Source organism: Sebastes umbrosus, chromosome 14 (assembly GCF_015220745.1).
Source record: "Sebastes umbrosus isolate fSebUmb1 chromosome 14, fSebUmb1.pri, whole genome shotgun sequence".
NCBI lineage: Eukaryota > Metazoa > Chordata > Actinopteri > Perciformes > Sebastidae > Sebastes > Sebastes umbrosus.
The window spans coordinates 2,858,669-2,878,889 of NC_051282.1; the positions used below are offsets into that span (position 1 = coordinate 2,858,669).

General features: G+C 43.8%; 1 protein-coding gene across 1 annotated transcript; it reads left to right on the plus strand.

Moving 5' to 3' along the window:
• The first annotated feature begins 5,184 nt into the window (after window positions 1-5,184).
• Window positions 5,185-18,497, plus strand: LOC119502238 (SWI/SNF-related matrix-associated actin-dependent regulator of chromatin subfamily E member 1-like). The gene is made up of 11 exons (XM_037793084.1): window positions 5,185-5,289; window positions 5,521-5,578; window positions 7,653-7,696; window positions 8,394-8,492; window positions 11,832-11,924; window positions 12,591-12,722; window positions 13,253-13,424; window positions 15,247-15,419; window positions 15,591-15,692; window positions 15,932-16,229; window positions 17,790-18,497. The coding sequence occupies exons 1-11, from the start codon at window positions 5,200-5,202 to the stop codon at window positions 18,182-18,184; spliced, it is 1,656 nt and encodes a 551-aa protein (XP_037649012.1). The 5' UTR covers window positions 5,185-5,199; the 3' UTR covers window positions 18,185-18,497.
• The last annotated feature ends 1,724 nt before the right edge of the window (window positions 18,498-20,221 follow it).

The window sequence follows — 20,221 nt, forward strand, 5'->3', positions numbered from 1 at the left end:
ACATGAATACATTGTGAGAAAGCAGTCAAGTTTATAGTTTAATATGCATCATGTTAACCCAACGAACACTAAACAAAAGATTTGAACCTGCTAAAATGGTATTTGAATACAAAGACTAACACTACACAACCATATTTAAATCCACTACAACCCCTGCTTAACAACATCATACTTTTTTTTTTTGGGGACAATAAATGCATGAATTAATGAATTAATAATTAGCCCTGTTGGCTGATGTGTCTGCTGTCCGCAGGCAGGTGTTAATAAACAGTGAGAACAGGTCACTTTCTTTGCTCTCGTGTTTCCATCTGAAATGTTTAAACTTGAACAAAAATGGGGGTTGACATTTGTACCTTGAAATGTCTTATTGATTTCAGTTTGCCAACAGGTCATAATTGGTTTGACAAAATAATCTAGTAGTAAATAGTAGTAAGTAATGGTAGTAAATAGTCTCAAGGTCAATAATAAACTTTCACAACCAAGACCAGGGGGTCTCAACTATAACCGTTGCGTACGCACAAAACAAGATCTGAAATGTGCGTACGCCACTTCCCACGCAACAGTTGTGATCTATAAAAACAAACTTTATGGGAGAACGCGAACGTGGAAACTCTGACCCACGCGTACGCACATTATGGAGACATAGATGGTGAATTGCAGCTAGATTGTAGAAATTAAATCTTTATCATAAACATTCAAACCAGCAGTGTTACTTGTGACATAACTATTCCATAAGCACCTTTCAGTTGTAAAAGCTATAAGTCTCAAACTCAAATCTCAAATCAAAACTCCGCTCAATATTTCATCAGCGTTTTCTCACCATCTCGTTCTCACCCCCGGAGACACTCAGCTGTGGAGCACTGCAGCCGATTAAAGCTGAAGTAGGCGAGATTGGAGCAAATATGATTTAAAAAAAGTTATTTTTATAAAACAGTCACTGAGACGCGTGTGACGGTCGGCTCCTAACGGCATCTGCAAGATTTCACAGACCGGAGGAAAACAAGCAGTAAGAGCTGATCTGAGGTCTGCTGTCCAGCTCCTGTCTATGAGAGCCGGCTGTCAATCACTCGCGAACTCCAACCAAACGGTCAAACTAGGCAGCACTGATCCAATATGAATCAATATTCTGTTACATTAATGCCTATTTCTCTCCTCAAATGTTTTCAGAATCATCTTGTAGTGCACGGTTTAGCTGTAAAATGAGAAAGATTGTGACGCCGTCGCCGCCATTGTAAAATCTGGTGAAGGAACGCCAAGTTCCGGTCACATGACCGGAACACAGCCAATAGGAACACTCTCTCTCTGAAATGACCTGTGATTGGTCAAAGTCTCCCGTCACGGGCTAGATTTTTCTAAAGCCTGAAAACAGAGTCATGAGGAGGAGCAGAAGTCTAGTTATCTCTCAGAACACTTGAATTACAATATGCTGAAAGGTTATTATGGAATTTTTGCCCAATGATGCCAAAAATATACTGCCTACTGAAGCTTTAACACTGACACTCCAACATTATATGCTGTATGTTGGATGTACTGGCACTGCGAGGACTGCGTGACTGGAAGATCTAGGAGGGAACGAGTGTTCAGGGACCAGCTCACCCACAAGCTCCTCCATCTCTGTGTCAGAGAAATTCCTTTTTCTGTGTCTTCCTCAGTCGTTGCTGTGATTCACCATAAAGACTCATCGATCAGCAGGCTCATTACTACACAGAAACATTCATGAGGTGCTTTGCATCGACCATTTACGGTTGAATGTGGGCGTGTAGTGGGCGAGATATGAGGCTGATCCACTTGCGCACATTTCCAAGTTGGTTTGGGATTTATAAAAGGAAATTGCGCACTGGCAGGCGCACGTACGGTTCTATAAATCAGAATATTTTAATAATATAATGTTTGTATGTACGCAAACATTTAATGTGGATCCTACGCACTGTTTTATAAATGAGACCCCAGATATGGTATTTTTTTGTTAGAATTTGTGTGACCTATGAACGGTCTGCAGGTCCCGACTACACTGTGTTGCGTTCTGGTGCACATTCAGACGTGGGACACTGGCATGTCTTGTTGAACTTCCTGTTTTGAGTCCAAAGAGAGCAAAACTCTCCTCCCACAGCCACGTTCAATGCAGACGCACCAGTAACCTGAGACTAACTCAAACGTGTATCAACTAACATGCAATAAAATATAAATGAACAACAAATGTTATTTGTGTCTCTAATTGCTTGACATTCAATTATTATTATTAGCCTTCATTAACAGCATGACATGCCATAAATCACTTTGACGGTCCAGTTACACTGTGCTTGTGTCATACCCCCAGAGCTCTAAACCATGTCCCAGCCTCTTTCAATAGGCCTCTGTTTGGAGAGCTTTCGGGAATGGGAATGTGACATCAGCAAACTTTACAACATATTTTGAAGGGTAAAGGGTAAGACGGCCATCTGCTGGCTATTTACTGCAAGTGTCAAAATAACTGCTGAACTAACACAAAACCCTACACAGTGAATAAGATTCAAAGGACTAAATGTAGTATATATAGTATACAGTCCGGCACAAAGGTGGCTAATGTTGTGGGTTTCATTATGCAAGAATAGCTGACGTTTTGTTAGCATTCAGTTAGCATAACATTAGGTAGCTTATATTTGTTCGGCTGATTGTGTAGTTGGCATTTGGCTTGTAGATCCGACAATCCTGTACCCACCCGTTTGTAAATTGGACATGGGCGGTCTATGTCATGCTAATCAGTTCAATTTTCCATCTAAAAAATGAAAAATGGAAAACTTAATTCAATTTTATTGAACTGTATTTTTCGTTTGTCAGATCATTGTATAATTACATTGTATAATCATTTTTGGAGTAGTTTTTCTAATTTTATATTTGTGGAATGTTAGATTGGAAAATGGAAAATAAAAAATCAGAGAATTTGTATTATTTCTATTTGTGTGTTGGGCTGCCTGAGAGGGCGGGTCTAGCCGACTCAACTTATGTCAGATTGGCTGGCCGGGGCCGCTCGTCTTGTCTATCGTCACGCCTGCATTCAAGGATTACATCCGGTCATGGCCGCCCATGCATCAAAGGAATTGACTTTTGTTACAATAAATGTACCAACAGTTGTTAGAAACCTTCTATTAAAGGAAATTAACCCTAACCCAGTAAGAAGAAAATGTGTTCTTAAATAGTTTGGAATTCAAGAGGTTGAGAAAATCAGAAAAAATATATATATATATTAGATATTTCCACTTCCTCCGAAGGTAAAAGAGGTGAACCTCAAAATCCTAAATGAGATTTACCCAATGAATGAATTCTTAAGATTGAGATTTCATTTTGAGGTGAATAACTGTGTATTTTGTGAACGTGAACTTTGTTTGTGAATGTGAAGTTTGGAATGTGTGTTTTTCACTGTGAATCGGTGCAGTCTGTCTGGAGGGATTGTGCAGAGCTGGTTCCAGTCCAGGTAGACTGAGTTGTTTGTTAAGCGTGGTGTTTGTGTTGAAAACAGGAACTTGGACTGTGTTCTCAATATTGTGTTGCTACTGGAGAAGGTTTGATACATGAATGTAGATACTTTACGACTAAGTCCGGTTTGAACCATAAGAAGAATGACTAACCCTAACTCTAAAGTAAATCACTAAAGACAAGAACACTCTTGTTGTTTTCATTACTTTATGGCTTTAAAGGGACTATTTGTAACTTTCAGAAATGCTTGTTAACAGCGACACCTGTGGCCGTGAAATCAACGAAAGTCAGCGTCGGGCTAGCGCTTGCTCGCTCTAAATATACCTGAACGAGCGTCGCTCAAAACAGTGAGGCGACACACGTCAGCTAAAAGCACAATATCACTCTATATTTCAGCTGCTTGGCAGTAATGTTAGCTGACCAGACGAAAGTCTCTCCATGAACATGATTTAGATCTGATCCTAGTGTTGGCTTTTCCTGCCTAAGTGCAGGCTGAAGCAGCGGGGCTCTGCAGCATGTCTCCCTGCTCTCTCCGCCTGCAGCCGGAGAGAGCAGAGGAGACACCGGCACCCGGTCGATAACGAGAAGACAACGTAACTCTCTGAAGAGCTCCGTCACTTCACAAGACATGGGAAAGCTCTGTTGGTCTGGAGGAGCTGCAGCATTTATTTCTGCACAAACGTCCCCTGTGCATTCACTAGATATTCTCAGAGCTACTAACTCTTCTGCAGTGTGTAGTGAACGCGCGTTCACGTCTAGAGGTGGAGGACGCGCGCGCTGTCAGAGTGAAGGAGAGCAGGCAGCGGAGACGAGGCTCCGGCCACACGCGAGCGCGCATATGTGAACGCGCATGTGTGCCGACCCGCTAAATTTATACGCTTAAAAAGTTACAAACCGTCCCTTTAAGTAACTTTGAGATAGCCCTGTTTTTTATGTTTGATTTTTATTTATTTTATTTTTTATTTTAATCTACTTCTTGTGTTTGATTTGATTGTGATCTTGCTCATGATGTAAAGAGGCCTTGTTTGTTTGTATTAATTTTCTCAATGAACACAAGTAAAACAAATAAAAAAGGTTTCTTAATTTGGAGTATTGCTGATTTAGGAACCTGGTATTATTAGTATTGCTGTATTTATTGGTAGTAACAGTGCAGCAGCTGTGTATTTGGCCTTTTCATCTGAAAACATCGTTTCCGCCCAACTAATATAGCACTTCCGGTTTGTGTGTGAAAGGCGGAAGCAGACAGACCTGCAGAGAGAGAGAGAGCGAGGGGGAACAAAGGACGACTGAGTGAGTCTCTCTCTCTACGCTGCTTACAGCACGTTACTGGAACTTTAGTAACTTCGGTTTCAAAACGACTTAAAATGTAGGCTATTTGTTTTACCACTAGATAACTCAGCTAGTCAGGTTACCGGTAGCTCCTTCCCTCCGTCTACCGTTACCGTTAGCTGTTAGCCGGTAGCTGTTACCGGCAGCGGGACTTTGTGTTGTTCATTAGCCTCAGCAGCAGATCGCTCACGGTGCACGCTCCTCAAGTGCCAATCGGTCTGCACGAACGCATGTTTTGTGTGTTTTCTATTTGTGAGACGAAGCTGCTCCTAAACGCATTGACTGAATGATATTCTTCAACATTATTTTGGGACAGATGGTGTCTTTGTGTGAGCAGGGTCGGCTAGGAGGCCGAGCCGGTGCGCCACGGCCTATAGAAGGAGGATAGAACATACATGGGTGTGGGGGGTATGACGCATGCGCAATGTATTTCAAGCTGCGTTGCGATTGGCTCAATTTCGACGAGTGCAGGCCAGATTCTACAGCGCATGTGCAATACCCCTGGAGGTATGACGCGTGACCCAGCCTCCTTTCCTTAGGCCTTGCGGTCAGCTAGCGCTAGTTAGCTTCTTTAGTCCCGTCAGCCATTGTTATCATTCGTCGTTTTAGTCGGTCATTTAAAGTCATTTACCGGATGTCTTTTTGCTACTTTGGCTACCAAACTAGCAACTGTGATAGCGGACTGGTTGTAGTTAGTTTAATTTGTATGGCTGATTGATCTCTTTTTCCTTTCTCCAGGTTAACCAGTATGAAAACAGCGTCCTCTGCTTAGCCTCGTCTCCAGCCACCATGTCAAGTGAGTAAACACACACACACACACGTTGTTAATACTGTACGAAGAAAAACAAAGATCACTTCATTGGTGGTGTTCCTGTTATTAGAGCAGGCAGCATATTATGTGATGGATCTGTAAGTAGTGAATAGTAAACACTATCATAGCTCTTGTGTATAAATAAATGAATGATTGAATAAATCACAATTCAAGAGAAGAGATTGCACGAAGTGGCAAATGTATCTATGTAGAATTATTTCAAATAAAAACTCAACATTATTACTGTATATGTTTTTTGTAGATTTATAAGAAATACAATATTAGTCACGGCCTCAGTGCAGCCTTCCTGCAGAGCAGCTACTCCAGTCTTCTTATAATAGCCTAAAGTAGAGCAACAGTCTTGTTTTAGTGCCTTTGAACACATCATCTGTAATGTGTGTATACTATATACCGTATACTGTATACTGTATACTGCGTTCCTGAGTAGTATGCAGTATGCGACAGTTAAAGTGATGTATTTAGCAGTATGCTAGACCAGGCTTTAGCCTTTAAACCAGCTCTTAAAGCACTGGACAAAAAAACGTACCACTATTGTAATATTATCGAAAAATACAACTTCGATTTAGTTGATTTATGTTCTCTTTGTTTACTTTATAAGATACTGCAGGTTTATATTATTTATTCTACAAGTTCATAGTGAAGTAGGACAAACAGGATCATCAACGAGGGGAGACGGGAAATATAAAATATTGATCCACAAAATTTACTCAAACTGCTTTTTCAGTTACAGAAACAAAACAGTGATCTCCCTCCAGATATTAGAGTAATGTTAAAAGGGTCATGTTGTCTCAGCAGGTATCTCTCTGCCCCGTCAGAGGATGCTCTTTCCCTTCCCGCCCGCGCTTGTGGAGCTTTTCAATTTAAAAGTCAGATAAACACAGGTTCCCGTTTATTTATAATGAACATGTGCGTTGTGATATTTTAACAAAACTATCCGTCAACAAGGAAATAAAAGCCTTTCGTTTACAAGACCGGTCTCTACAGAGAGCTCCTGCCAGCTCATAGCGGTCTGTGAGAGTGACTGTCCGGCTGGAGAGGTATCGACCCCGGCAGGCACTATAGCTTGCTGTGACTGCAGTTTGTGGAGCTTCTAAACTCCGAAAACAGTGGAGCAAATGTTCGAATCGCCATCTAATACTGTAAAACTGTCAATATTCAAAATCTACGCCGTTGATTTCTCGCCTCAAAGCGTTTCAAAATTGAATTTAGTGATGAAATAGCTACGAAAAATGTAAAAAAAAAAAAAGCCGTTTTTGGTTGTTGTCGTAACCGTAGCCTGTAGCGGTCCAGAGCTCTGCATTGTGGGATACAGTAAGCGAGGTAGACTGGTCCGATGCATACTGGAGATTTCTTCCAAATCAGTACGACATCCGGTATTTTTGGCATACTGTAGATTTTGCTTTTGTTGGCATACTGCATACTTAATGCTACATTTTGGCCAAATCAGTACGTACTACCAGTATGTGGTTTCGAATACAGCCACAAGACACCCTATTCACACACAGTCAAAGAAATATAGCGTACTTCCTGGTCTTAGTCAAGGCCCATTGAAAGAGGCTGGGACATGGTTTTGAGCTCTGGGGTATAACACATGCGCAGTGTAACTGGAGCTGCGGTCATGCGTTGCAATTAGCTCAGTTTCGACGAGTGGAGACCAGGTTTTACAGTGCATGTGTTGTACCTAAAGATATTATGTGTGACCCAGCCTCTTTCAATAGTCCTTGGTCTTAGTAAACTGCCCATGTCGCTTTGTCCTCATTTGCTATTAGCCCTCTTTATGTTTAATAAATAAATAAATAGTTAGGTTTGCAGTTGGGTCATTTTGAAACAAGACAAGTTTGTAAAGGGTTTGACCTGCCATGATTGAATCATCAACGTTTAGTGTTCACTGTATAGCAGTACTATGAAGGGACATTTTATATATATATATATATATATATATATATATATATATATATATAAACCATAGCCAATACACACAGCAGGTTGTGGTAATAGCCGACTAACGGTTCTTTTTTTTCTCTTCTTTCTCACACAGAACGACCATCCTACGCCCCTCCCCCTCCCCCTGCCCCTGCAGCAGTAAGTGTCCAACCGGTCTCAGCATTTTACTGTTTAGTGGCCAAAGGGCCATTTTAGCTCAGTACACTCTTTTGGGTTCACTTTTATCTTTCTTTTTTGCAGTCTTACTCCCTCTGCCTTTTTGATATTGCTTTCATTTAATTCCTTTCTCTCTATCTGAACACACAGAGGTTGCCACAGAGTTATTCAGCTCTCCATCATCGCTCTCACTCCTGCTTTTTACTGTCATACCACCACTTATTTAAGGTCTTGCACAGAAGGGATCAATGTGCCTCATGCGCTTTTACGAAGTAAATCTGATTTAAGATCTTGAGGCTTTTCTGCACCAAATGTCAGAGTTTAGCACATATGTATACAGTTATAGCGTCAACAACTTCCAGTATCAGGCCACGGCACTGTTTAAAGTTGAAATGCAATGTTGCGGTCAAATGGCTAATTAAATGCAACTTGGGGGGGTGATGTGAGCTTGTCGCAGGGTCCTGATTTACATGCAACGCTCACATTCAGATTGCCAGCCTGGCAAGCCAGTTGCCTTTTTTGCCTCGCATGATGACATCATGAAAAACAAACCAAGGAAAACAATACGCATATATTTTCACGTTTTCCCCCCTTTTCACTTATTTATGTTGATCCCTCTACCTCCTCTTGTTTGTAAACCATTTCTCATTCGTGTTTTGTCTCATTTGTCTTCCATCAGCAATTGCCTACCACCCCAGGGTTTGTGGGCTACAACCCTTACAGCCATCTGGCCTACAACAATCTCCGGCTGGGAGGGAGCTCCGGAGGCTCCAGCAGGGTAATGAATTGATGGAGGGATTTGGAAAAACAACCGGAAGAAGGGGATGGTGCAGGATAAGAGGGAGGGTAGTAAGAAACTGTCTTGGGCTAAATATAGGGGCACAGATATGGGACAAGTAGAAAGAAAGGAGCCTCAAAAAGGTTTAGAAGGTGGTGCTAAGGAAGGAAATAAGATGTGAATAGACGATCAGTAAAATCTTTGAACAGACAAAATCGAGGTGGCGGTGAGAAAAAAGTTGTGTTCAGTTTTATAAGCAGCTCATTTACGGCTCCCACGGTTTTCTTTTTAAAACGGTCACCATCTTTTTCCTGTTCATATAGTGCAATATGCCACAGTTGGGCTCAGTGCGTATCCACAACCTGTGGTAAATACTACCTAAACTAGTATTAGGCTGCTAATAGGGATGCTAATTTTGAAAAAATTCTTAACCAATAACCGACCCACGTTAACTGATTATTAACCGTTAACCGACAAGATTTGTGTCTCGCATGCAGCGGTGCGCCAGCTGCAGTGTATGAGGACAACAGACAACTGAGTCCCCAGTTCACCATCAGGAGAGCTACTAGAACCCACGGTGCTGCGTGTAGTGTCGCGGACATGCAGCCACTTTCCCAGTAAAAGTCTCCACCACACATTTAATCTGTAGCTCTGCTGGTAGCTTCGTGATCGCCGCCGCTCTGTCATTGTGGCGTAACTTTTGCGAGTGTACGACAGACCGTATGTGTGTGGCGGCGGGGAGTGTGGGTTTGTTGGTGGTGTTCTAGCTGTGAACGTAGGAGTAGCAGACAGTGTGTGTACAGTTTCTTTGTCGGTGAATAAATGCTACGAGGCTACAACTCGCTCCGCTCAAGCGAGCCATAGACCGGAGCCAACTTCCTGTATCTTGCAACTCCGGCTCCGCCGCTTAAGGTGGGCCCTTAAGGTGGACCAGCTTTTCTCCTTAAAGAGACGAGCCGCTTCTCTGAGTGTCTCAGCTTTTTGATTCATTATTAATATTTCTTTTAACTGTTTTATCCGATAGCGTAAATCGGTTAAAGTTCTTAACGTCAGTTAACAGTTAAACGGTTAATTATTAACATCCCTAGCTGCTAAGTTAGCTGTAGTTAGTAGTTTAATTTAGTTTCTCAACAAATTAGTGTTTTTTGCCATTATACCAGAAACATAATTTAGGGTTACATTTTTTGGACAGTGGAAATGAAAGTATAAGAACGTTTTCAACCGCATTAAACATAATTCTGACTCAATTAGACTTTTCAATGCAGGCTGTATAATACTGACGTCTCCTCCACCAAACATATTTACTATCATTCAGTTAACGAGTAAAAACAACCGTGTAAATGTAAATTACTGGGGAAAACCTAATCAGTCCTTGTGATTGATGATTTACCTGTTTACCTGTCTAGTTTTTAAGCTTGAAACGCTGTATGAGAACACAGGACAGTAATAGTAGGCTATATGTTTTCTATTTTTCAGTTTATGAATGTCTTTTAGTGTGTTTTTACTTGTGAGGTACTAGAGGCAAAATGATACCCCCTATCTTAATGTGTTGCTGCATTCTCGGGTTCAAAAATTAATCTGTCAGACAATAACTAATGTTCTCTACAAGTCATAGCAAGACCCCTCACCAATCATGAAGATCGAACATTAAAAATCTAAAACAAAAAAATATGTACATTTGTCAGGATAAAAGAAAACTGGCCAAATCAAACTATCTCGTCACCGTGCGCAACCTTTTAAAGCGCCGCCTCAGCCCCGTGTTCATAACAGAAGTTCTCTCAAGACACTTTTCATATAAAGCGTACTCTGTAATTAGTTTGACAGTTCCCTCTCAAGTGCTGGAGAACTGGTGCATGTAGCCGCTGGGGAATAGGACAGCGGTGTGTCCGACTCAATGCCACCGTTTCGTTTTGTAGGCTTTCGTAGTAAACAATGGGTGCTGGCACTCGTGTCTGCCTGTCTATTCACCTGAGACACGCGGATCAGTTGATAGGCGGCCCTTAATGTGGCCCAGGACACATTCACTACACACTGCTAAAAGAATGTGGTCACATGTGGCCCAGACCACCTCTGAAAGAACAGTTACCCCCTTTTTAGACTCGTGCACAACTGTCCCATCATAAAAAAAATTAAATATAGAGTGACAGTCACGGCAGTTTGACTTTCTGGCCTATTTTAGACTGAAAGCAAGTCATTTTCATGCATTGCCTATGAGTTCCTGGGTATTACAGGCCAGAACTTAAAGGTCCCAAATTATAAAAAGTGACATTTTCATGGCTTTTATATTATAAAGCAGGTTTAAGTTCTTTATAAATACTGTAAGAGTATCAAAACGCTCAATCCACAGATAAATACACACAGCCCATATTCAAAAACTCTGCATTTGAAATAAGCCGTCAGGATTTCTGTCCATTTGTGATGTCCCAAATATTCAATATTTAGACCATTTCAAAGTTTTAAACATAAACATTCTAAATGTGTCCCAATTTATTTCCCGTTGCAGTGTATGTGAATGACATCAGCTGACAGGATGTAAACATGGACCCAAGCTGTTGCCTAGCAACGCAATTCCATTGAAATGTACTAAAACGGAGTGTTTCAAACAGAGGGTATATACGGGTATATTCAAGCAGACAGCATTAGGAAAATAGAGTTTTTTTTTAAACATTAAAGTATGTAAACGTGTTCTAGTAAAAACCCAAAATACAAATATATGAACCTGAAAATGAGCACGATATGTCCCCTTTAATGAATATCTGCTGTCTCTCGTTTGGTACGACTGAATATACCTTTTTTTTTATGGGACGCTGCCATACAGCTCTCGGTTAGCCTACTTTTGGCCAGTCGGGTGGATATAATTTGCCTCGTCTTCCCGTTTTTTCAGATGCAGTGGAAATGTGAACAGGAATGGCCAAAAGGAATTAGATGCCTGATTTAAGTTGGTGGTGTTTCAGCTCCCAAAGCTCACATGGCTTGTTGTCTGGCTGCCTGGCATTCAGCCAACCCCCTAAATAGAAACCAACACCGTTTCCCCTTTTTGTAATAGTTTTTAGAACCACTTCTAGCCATGCAACATGCATCGTGAATGCATTTAATCCTGCTGTAGTTATGTATCGTCATGTTTACATGTACACCTCTTAATTTGCCTTCACACAAGCCTCGGCATGAACAGACCATAAACAGCTGATGTTTTTTTTTTCTTTTTTTTTCTCTCCTCTCTCTAAACCTTTGTCCCTTTTTTATGTTTCTCGTTCATCTACATCCCTCCCATCTCCTCGTTGACACTTCTTTGCCCCCCCCCCCTCCCTTGTCTCTCTTTCTCTGCTTTCCCCTCCACAGAACTCCACGGGCATCACCGTCCCAAAGCCTCCCAAACCTCCAGACAAGCCACTGATGCCTTACATGCGGTACAGCCGGAAGGTAAGCAGGAAGGTAAGACACCCATCCACGGTGTCTGCTTTTACTGCTTGTCCTCCCATCCCCTGAAACGTTGCAGGGGTTTTAGGGTGGGAAACAGCCAAGCCATGACGCCTTCACCACCACCTCAACCACCCAGTGTGGAGACTCTCCACTCTTGTTATGCCGTTGTCTTCCAGTAGCCTCCTACGTTTGTCTATAACTATAAAGAGAACTTACATCTCCTTGTGTGTCTTTCTGCCAGCATGATCTGCTCCTGCCTTCGTTTCCCCCTTTGTGCTTGTCGCTTCGCTGCTTCTCTAGTTTTTACAGCTGAAATTTTAACATTGAATATGCCATAAAGACAAAATCTACTCTAAACGTTCATGTTCATATAAAACGGGAGATTCTGTCTTTAGATATATTTCATCCCATTCCATTGCAAAACGTGCTTTATCTTATGTAAGTTAATAATTCTGTCCAATAGATTGATCATTTTGGAGCTAATTTCTTCTTTCTTTGGCACTTTTCCTCCTTTATTTCCTTCACTCTCTTATAGCAACCTAACTTAGCCTCAACTGCAGTAGCCCTATTGTGACCATGTGTTATTTGTGTGTGTGTTTGTGTGCGTGTGCGTGTGGGGCGATGCTCCTGATGGTGCATGGTGTGTTTGCGTCTTGCGTTTGTGTGCGCAAATGCAAGGTATGGGACCAAGTGAAGGCATCCAACCCGGACCTGAAGCTGTGGGAGATTGGAAAGATTATCGGAGGGATGTGGAGAGACCTGACCGATGAGGAGAAACAGGACTACCTGAACGAGTACGAAGCTGAGAAGGTGAGCCGCCGCGAGTGTCCTAATTACGGCCGCACGGTACTGTGTACTTTGCAGTATTTTTTTTTTACTTGTGTACACTTTGCACAATTCTGTTGTCCATACGTCTCAGAAAATTGTGTCGGTGGGAAGGACAGATCTGCAGATACTGTGGATTACTTAAATACATTTTAGTATTCAAATGACAAGTCAACAGCATACGGAGGACGAGGTGGAGACCGTAGCTTTGGTCTCAAGGGCCGGAGTCTCTCCTCCTCTGCCTGCCTTCACTCACACGTCACGCTCGTTCTCTCTGTCACAGCCACCACCCTCAGGAAAAAAGCTTCAAAGTAGACTATAAGGGATGAGGCTTTGATGCGTATAGGTATTGGGTGGAATGTCCCTTTAATTGCTAACAAGACATTTAACAGTAAAAGTCTGTGAACTTAATAACAAATGTGTTTTTAACAGAAATGATTGATGGCCTATAGGACCAGACAGGCAGTCCTATTATCCTGCTCAGCTTATTTGCTTTTTCTCTCTCTCCATCTCAGATTGAATATAACGACTCGTTGAAGGCCTACCACAACTCGCCCGCCTACCTGGCCTACGTCAACGCTAAGAACCGGGCCGAGGCCGCGATGGAGGAGGAGAGCAGACAGAGGCAGAGCCGTATGGACAAAGGAGAGCCGTACATGAGCATTCAGCCCGCTGAAGACCCTGATGGTAAGTTTTAGATATGGATGTTTGAAAATCATTTAAAAAGTGTATCAGTCGAGATATCAAAGATGTTTGACAATAGCTTGAAAACATGAATATATATATGTGAAAGCCAGTGCATTTATAATGAGAATGTGTGGTGCTACAAAGCAGTGAAAGCAATGTTTGAAGATCTCGTCAGATGGGGAGCGACACTCCGCCTGCGTACTCGCTTGGATCCGCGGGGTCTGACCGCGCTCCTCATGGGAATACACAGACAGACACACAAGCGCTCTGCGAGTAAACGTCAGACGCTATGCGTAACAACCATGGAAATGTGCCGCTGTGCACTAGTGTATGTATCCCTGCCCTGCAGGTACAACTGTGTGGTGTCTCATATATCCATAATCACAGGCCCATTTGTTGACACATGACCCTGTTCAGACCTGGTATTAACATCTGTCCTCAGTGATCGGATCACAAGTGACCAGCTTTAAGTAAGTCTGTTCACACCTGGTATTAGAATGCGTCTCCACATGCGTCTTCAGTGGCCACTTGTGATCCGATCTCACTTCCCCGCTCTATATGCAAATAAACATGCAGTAAACACACGGTTAATACAGCAGCCGTTGTGACGTCGTATTATATGAGTGTCAGTAGTAATATCCTACATATTCGTGAATTTGGGTACATTTTTATAACATCAAAATAAAAGGTTATTGTACCGGCGGTCCCCGGCGACCTCCGCGACATCCGCGCCGCCAGATAACGGGGGTACAGAGCTTCAGAGAGCCGGGGAGGAGAGAGACAGTCGGTCGGGTGTCAGCTCAGAGCAAAGCAACGGAACAAAAACACAGACACATCTCCGACAGTATGATAATAATGCACTTCCTGTTCCTAGTCTAATAGTCTGTAGATATGTAGTCAATAAACAAGATATATTTTAATATAATACAGTTGTACCGACAGAAAACAGTAGAGCACAGAGGCCATTTCCATGCCGTGAGGCAGACGAGCACTCGCGTCTGCCTGTCTATTCACCTGAGACACGCGGATCAGTTGATAGGCGGTCCTTAATGTGGCCCAGGACACATTCACTACACACTGCTAAAAGAATGTGGTCACATGTGACCCAGACCACCTCTGAATGATCCGATCTCAATGCGTCTCGAGTGTGTTCACACCTGCACTTAGAGCTCTCCACTTGTGGTCCGATCACTGAGGACGCATGTTAATACCAGGTGTGAACAGGGCCACAGCGGCATTCCTAGTCTTCAATGCCAACCACAGACTGTTACTGTCGATAGCTAAAGTTAGCTAAAGCATTGTCGTCAAAACTACACATAACATTACACATAACATTACCTGACACATCCAGTCTGGCGCCGATGCTCTGCCGCGTGAAAGCCCTCCTGTTTGTGTCCCGAAAATAGTTTTAGGTTTCAGGGAACTCAACAAACAACAAGAATCCATCTCTCTTCTACTGATTTGCACTTCACATCACGAGGTGTAAGGAAACAAGTTAAAGTCAATTCAACTCTGGCAGCGGGTGTGCGTGAGACGAGCACAATCGCGACAGTTTCATGGGATTACGCCCGCTTATCGCTCCATCCTGTCAGATCTTCTGCGCCTCTCGCCTCTCATTGAAAATGAATTACGAGCTGCAATCGTTCAATCGCTCCCCGTCTGAAAAGCCCTTTCAGTGGGATTCTTTGTGCTTTAAACATACAAAATGGTTTGAAGGTAATTTTAGGATGGACATCTGCAAAGCGTGTGTGTGTGTGTGTGTGCAGTTAACCTGCTCCTCTCATGGCGGTCAGCTCAGTGTCCTCTTTTTTCCTCCGTCCAGACTACGATGACGGTTTTTCAGTGAAGCACACGGCAGCCGCTCGCTTCCAGAGGAACCACCGGCTCATCAGCGACATCCTCAGTGAGATCGTGGTGCCTGATGTCCGCTCGGTGGTCACCACGGCCCGCATGCAGGTCCTTAAGAGGCAGGTCCAGTCTCTCATGGTGCACCAGGTAGGGTTGAACGAACATATCCTCTGCCATTGGGGGGCCCAGAGAATATGTGAGCTGAGAGGAGTTCAGTGGCTTTTTATTTCCTTCTAAAAAAGCATGTTGGAGAATGTTGTCCTGTGCACATGATGAGCACCTCAGAGTCACACACACTCGGCCTCTTTTGTGTTTCAGAGGAAGCTGGAGGCAGAACTTCTGCAGATCGAGGATCGCCACCAAGATAAGAAAAGACGCTTCCTGGAGACCACTGACTCCTTCAACACTGAACTGAAGCGGGTACAGCAGCACTTTTTTTTTTTTTACCTAGAGACAGCTGAGTGAGAGGCAAGGCTGAGGTGTTCTGATTTATAAAAGACAAAAGGAGCATCTGTACTGACGCACGTATTCACCTCACTTTATTTCTTCTGATTTGTCCTTTGCATTCAATCAGCTGACATCTTAAGCTTACTTTTGTAAATGGAGAATAGAGTTTTGTTGAAGCCATCGTTTTACTAGTGTTCCCCTCTTGTCTCCAGTTGTGCAGTCAGAAGGTGGAGGTGGACATGGAGAAGCTAGCAGCAGAGATGGCCGCTGCCGAAGAGGCGGCCAGGCGGCGGGCGGAGGAGAGGGAGCGTGAGGCAGCAGAGCAGGCGGAGAAAGCTGCTCAACAGGCTCAACAACAACAACAACAACAGCAGCAGCAGCAACAGCAACAGCAACAACAGGAGGCTGCCGGAAACAAAGCTGCAGAGCAGAGCAGTGCTAATGCTAGCAGCACAGCTAACCCCCCCTCAGGGACCAAGGAGGAGGACAAGCCCACCCCAATGGAGACAGGTACCTACACAGCAATCAGAACTCCCACTGGTCAACCTAGGCAGAAGGCAGATGTTCCTGTAGATATGGATGAAAGCCGTCTTAATACGTCTGTAAAGGGGCCAGCTGAGATGGTTCATCCACGGTGCCCAAAATTTCTGAAATTTTTCCTAAAGGGTAAAACTTTGTTCCTACTTTAGCAGGGGTCAGGCAGTCATGCTCACATTTGGCTTGATTTCCATGTGATATTTATAAAGTTGCTAAAAGACTCAGTGGCTGCAGTGAGCCCGGTGCATTGTGGGTGTTGTAGGTTTTCTACCTTCTTAGCAAAAGAGAATACCACAGCTCCCTTTTCTCTGTTTTCTCTTTCACGTTGCACCACTTTCAAAAACTATGTGCGCCTTTCTACTTCATAGACATCTTAGTTTTATGAAACACCCTCTTTCCAGCGGTGAGATCCTTCTTTAACTTTCCTTAACCAGGGTGGAAGTGTGAGGTGAAGTTGTCGGATTCTTTGGGATGCTGATTCCCAGGAATCTAAAACGGTTCACTTTAGGGATGCTCATTTTGAAAAAAAATCTTAACCGATAACCGACCCTCGTTAACCGATTATTAACCGTTAACTGACAAGATTTGTGCCTCGCCTGCAGCGGTGTACCAGCTGCAGGAGCACAACAGATATTGGTTGACGGGAGTCTCCAGTTCACCGTCCGGGAGCGTTAACTTAGCAGCTACGATGCTGCGTGTAGTGTCGCGGACATGCAGCCACTTTCCCAGTAAAAGTCTCCACCGCACATTTAGTTTAGTTTAGCAGGTTGTCAGCTGTGTGTCTGCCCGGCGGAACTTTTGCGAATGGCCAACAAACAGTGTGTGTATTTGTGCTACGTTAGCAGCTCTAGCATTGCTGGAGGCTTCGTGCTCGCCGCCGCACACGTAGTCTGAGTAACTTTAGTGAGTTTCTAACAGACCGTGTGTGTGTGTTGGTGGTGAGTGTGAGGTTGTTGGTGGCGTTCTAGCTGTGAACGTAGGTGTAGCAGTGTGTGTACAGTTTATTTGTCGGTGAATAAATGCTACCAAACTACAACTCCTCCGCTCCGCTCATGGGCTGTTAAGGTGGACCAGCTTTTCTCCTTAAAGTGACGAGCCGCTCCTCTGAGCCGCTCAGCTTTTGAGTTAATTATTAACATTTCTTTTAACCGTTTTAACCGATAGCGTTAATCAGTTAAAATGATTAATCTTGTTTAACGGTTAAAGGGTTAATTATTGACATCCCTAGTGTGTGTCTTCACCTCCTTTTTCCCTAAAGTCATGTTGTTCTCCGAGCACCACTCTGCAAGCTTGTTGATTTCCTCTCACGTCTACAAACTTCACAAGTTCTCTCCATGTCACGGGTTGCAGTCGTGGGTTTAACAGCGGGTAGGGTTGGGGGGTCTACGGAGTGACCGGGGTCTGTTTGTGAGGAAGTCCAGTATCCACTAGAGCGGTGCTCGAGCCCAGAGTGCTGAGTTTGCTCTCAGTTTTTAAATCAAAGTGTTCAAATCAAGTATTTTAACTAAAGCATTTCTGTCTCCGTCTCCCCAGATGAGGCGCCGTCTGCGGAGCCCTCCTCAGACCCCCAGCCTGCTCCGCCTCCTCCGTCTGACCCCCCCTCTTCCGATAAAGCGACCCCTCCACCCGAGGCAGCCAGGGAGACCAGCACTCCCAACAGCAGCTGCGCCCCCAGCGACGACAGCAGCAACAGCATGCCCCCCCCCTCCTCAGACAGCAACCCCGGAGCAGCAGCAGCAGCAGCAGCCCCCGACCCCCCGGCGGCTCAGGAAGCCAACTCCAGCGCGGCTAACCCTAACGCGGCCGCAGTACCTCCGCCACCCCCTGCTTCAGAAGAAGCAGCCCCTCCTCCACCACCACCTCCACCTCCACCACCACCACCGCTACTGCCCTCCAGCCAGAGCAGTCAGCAGCAGTATGATGTGTAGTAGTCCGTTAGTAACTGTACAAGTCCTCCCCCGTGCTGCAGCTCTCCTCCGTTCCTCCTCTGTGGGTGAAGCAGCAGCAGCTCTAGTGGTGTGGTGGCTCTATCGTAACGGATCTGGTGAATGAGCGAGGGTCTGATGGTACGCTCAATAAACAGTCCACATGTGTTTCATACAAGAGAGAGATGAAGGCTTTTCATCACCCGGCCTCGTATAGCCGGGCCAAGCAGCAGCCTGTTGGAGAAGTCCGCCTACTCAGCATGATGATGTGACTGAATGAATTGAAATGTCACCAAAGAGTACAAAATTTGACCCCGACCCAAGTTTGTGTTCCAGGCGTTGTACAAGCCGTTCCTCTGTTCTAATCATGTCCAGCATAAAATAACCACATACAGGGTAGCAGGGCGCTGTAACATGGTCAACAGTAACGCCTCCAACTTAACACCTATACGCCACCGTTAGTCCAACATCCATCCATCCATAAATCCTCAGATACATCTCCAGTTGACAGAGAAAAGCAGCACATTTTTACGTTTAAAGGGACTGTTTGTAACTTCTTACAAATCATTGCGGGTCGGTGTCCCATGCGCGCTCGCCTGTGGCTACCCCATTCAGACTCAGACTCTCCCCTGTTCCCTCCGGCCGCGGTCGGGAGGCTGAGGCAGGAAAACACAGTATCAGCATTGATTCATGGAGAGACCTTCGTCTGGTCAGCTAACATTACTGCCAAGCAGCTGAAATATAGAGTGATATTGTGCTTTTAGCTGACATGTGTCGTCTCACTGTTTTGAGCGATGCTCGTTCATGTCTATGTAGAGCGAGCACAAGCGCGAGCAACAGGACGCTGACTTTCGTTGACTTAGCGGTCACAGGTGTCGCTGTTAACAAGTTATTTCTGATTCTGACAAACAGTCCTTTTAAGCGGCTGCAACTACAGAGCGTATGTTCGGGAAAAAAACTAAATAATCTGTCGATCCTCTCGTTTAAACTACAATCCTACATCAACGAGCTACTGTGTGAAGGGCACTCATTACCATGTTCCATAAGACTCCCTAGTCTATGACACCAGGACAAACAGGCATCCATAGATCCAATGTAAACCTCACTGTGTAGTCTTTGTAATGACTTCCTCATGCTTCTATATCAGCTCAGCCTCTGTGTATAAACCTTTAAATCAGCCCCTCAGTTTTCTTCAATCACATCACAGCTGCAAACGTGAGGGGTACATATTACATAATCCATGTTCAGAGTCTGAGTCTATGTCCCCCCCACACACACACACACACCTCCCCCCAATTTAAAACCTCACAATTTAGTGGATTATCAGTTTGTGTGAATTGCAGAACTCCTACTGTTACTACTTCTTTGTGTTTTTTAGAGACATAGTGGAACCTTTTTTAGATGAATATACTTCAATGAATCCTGTACTCGACTGGGGATAACACAATTTAGGATTGTTTCCAGGTATTTTAAATAATTGCTGCACTCACATTCTGCATGCTAAATACTAACCATAATCCTGCAAGAATCTGAACTATGAACTGAAGCATTAGTCAAAGAGTTGAGGCCGAGGAAAACTTTGAAAAAAAAGTTGAAATGAAATGTGTAGGACAAAATGAAATGATGGGCACGTCTCCGATTGTGCTTTTTTTAAAAATCTGTGGGTGATTAAATGACTTGCATTGAGTATAGACCGTTGACATGGTGTTTTGTTCCCTGTAGAAAGAACCAACACAGTCTTTTTAATGTGTTCAGAGCTTCTCTACCAGGTGAGGCTCTTTTAAAGACTGCATATTTCCTGTTTACACCGCAAGCAGAGAAATGCATCCTAATGTAACCTCAGTAAATTTGTGCATTTAAAGGACTGTTTTTCTTACTTGAATTGGACTGTTTTTAGTAATATGCCTGTTTTTTGCATCTTTCTTTTGTACTGTCTGAACTTATCTATCCAAATAAAGATGATTTCTCAGTCCCTTCGGTGGCTTTTTCTGCTACAGTTCGAGACATTACTGGATCTTTTCACCTCTTTTTTTTAAAGGA

Bases quoted from the DNA above. Each gene is read 5' to 3' on its own strand.
- LOC119502238 (XM_037793084.1), top strand. From the start codon at position 5,200: ATGCGCAATGTATTTCAAGCTGCGTTGCGATTGGCTCAATTTCGACGA. The intron at 15,420-15,590 runs GTAGGGTTGAAC...TTTGTGTTTCAG, and splicing joins AGTCTCTCATGGTGCACCAG to AGGAAGCTGGAGGCAGAACT. The intron at 15,693-15,931 runs GTACAGCAGCAC...TCTTGTCTCCAG, and splicing joins TCAACACTGAACTGAAGCGG to TTGTGCAGTCAGAAGGTGGA.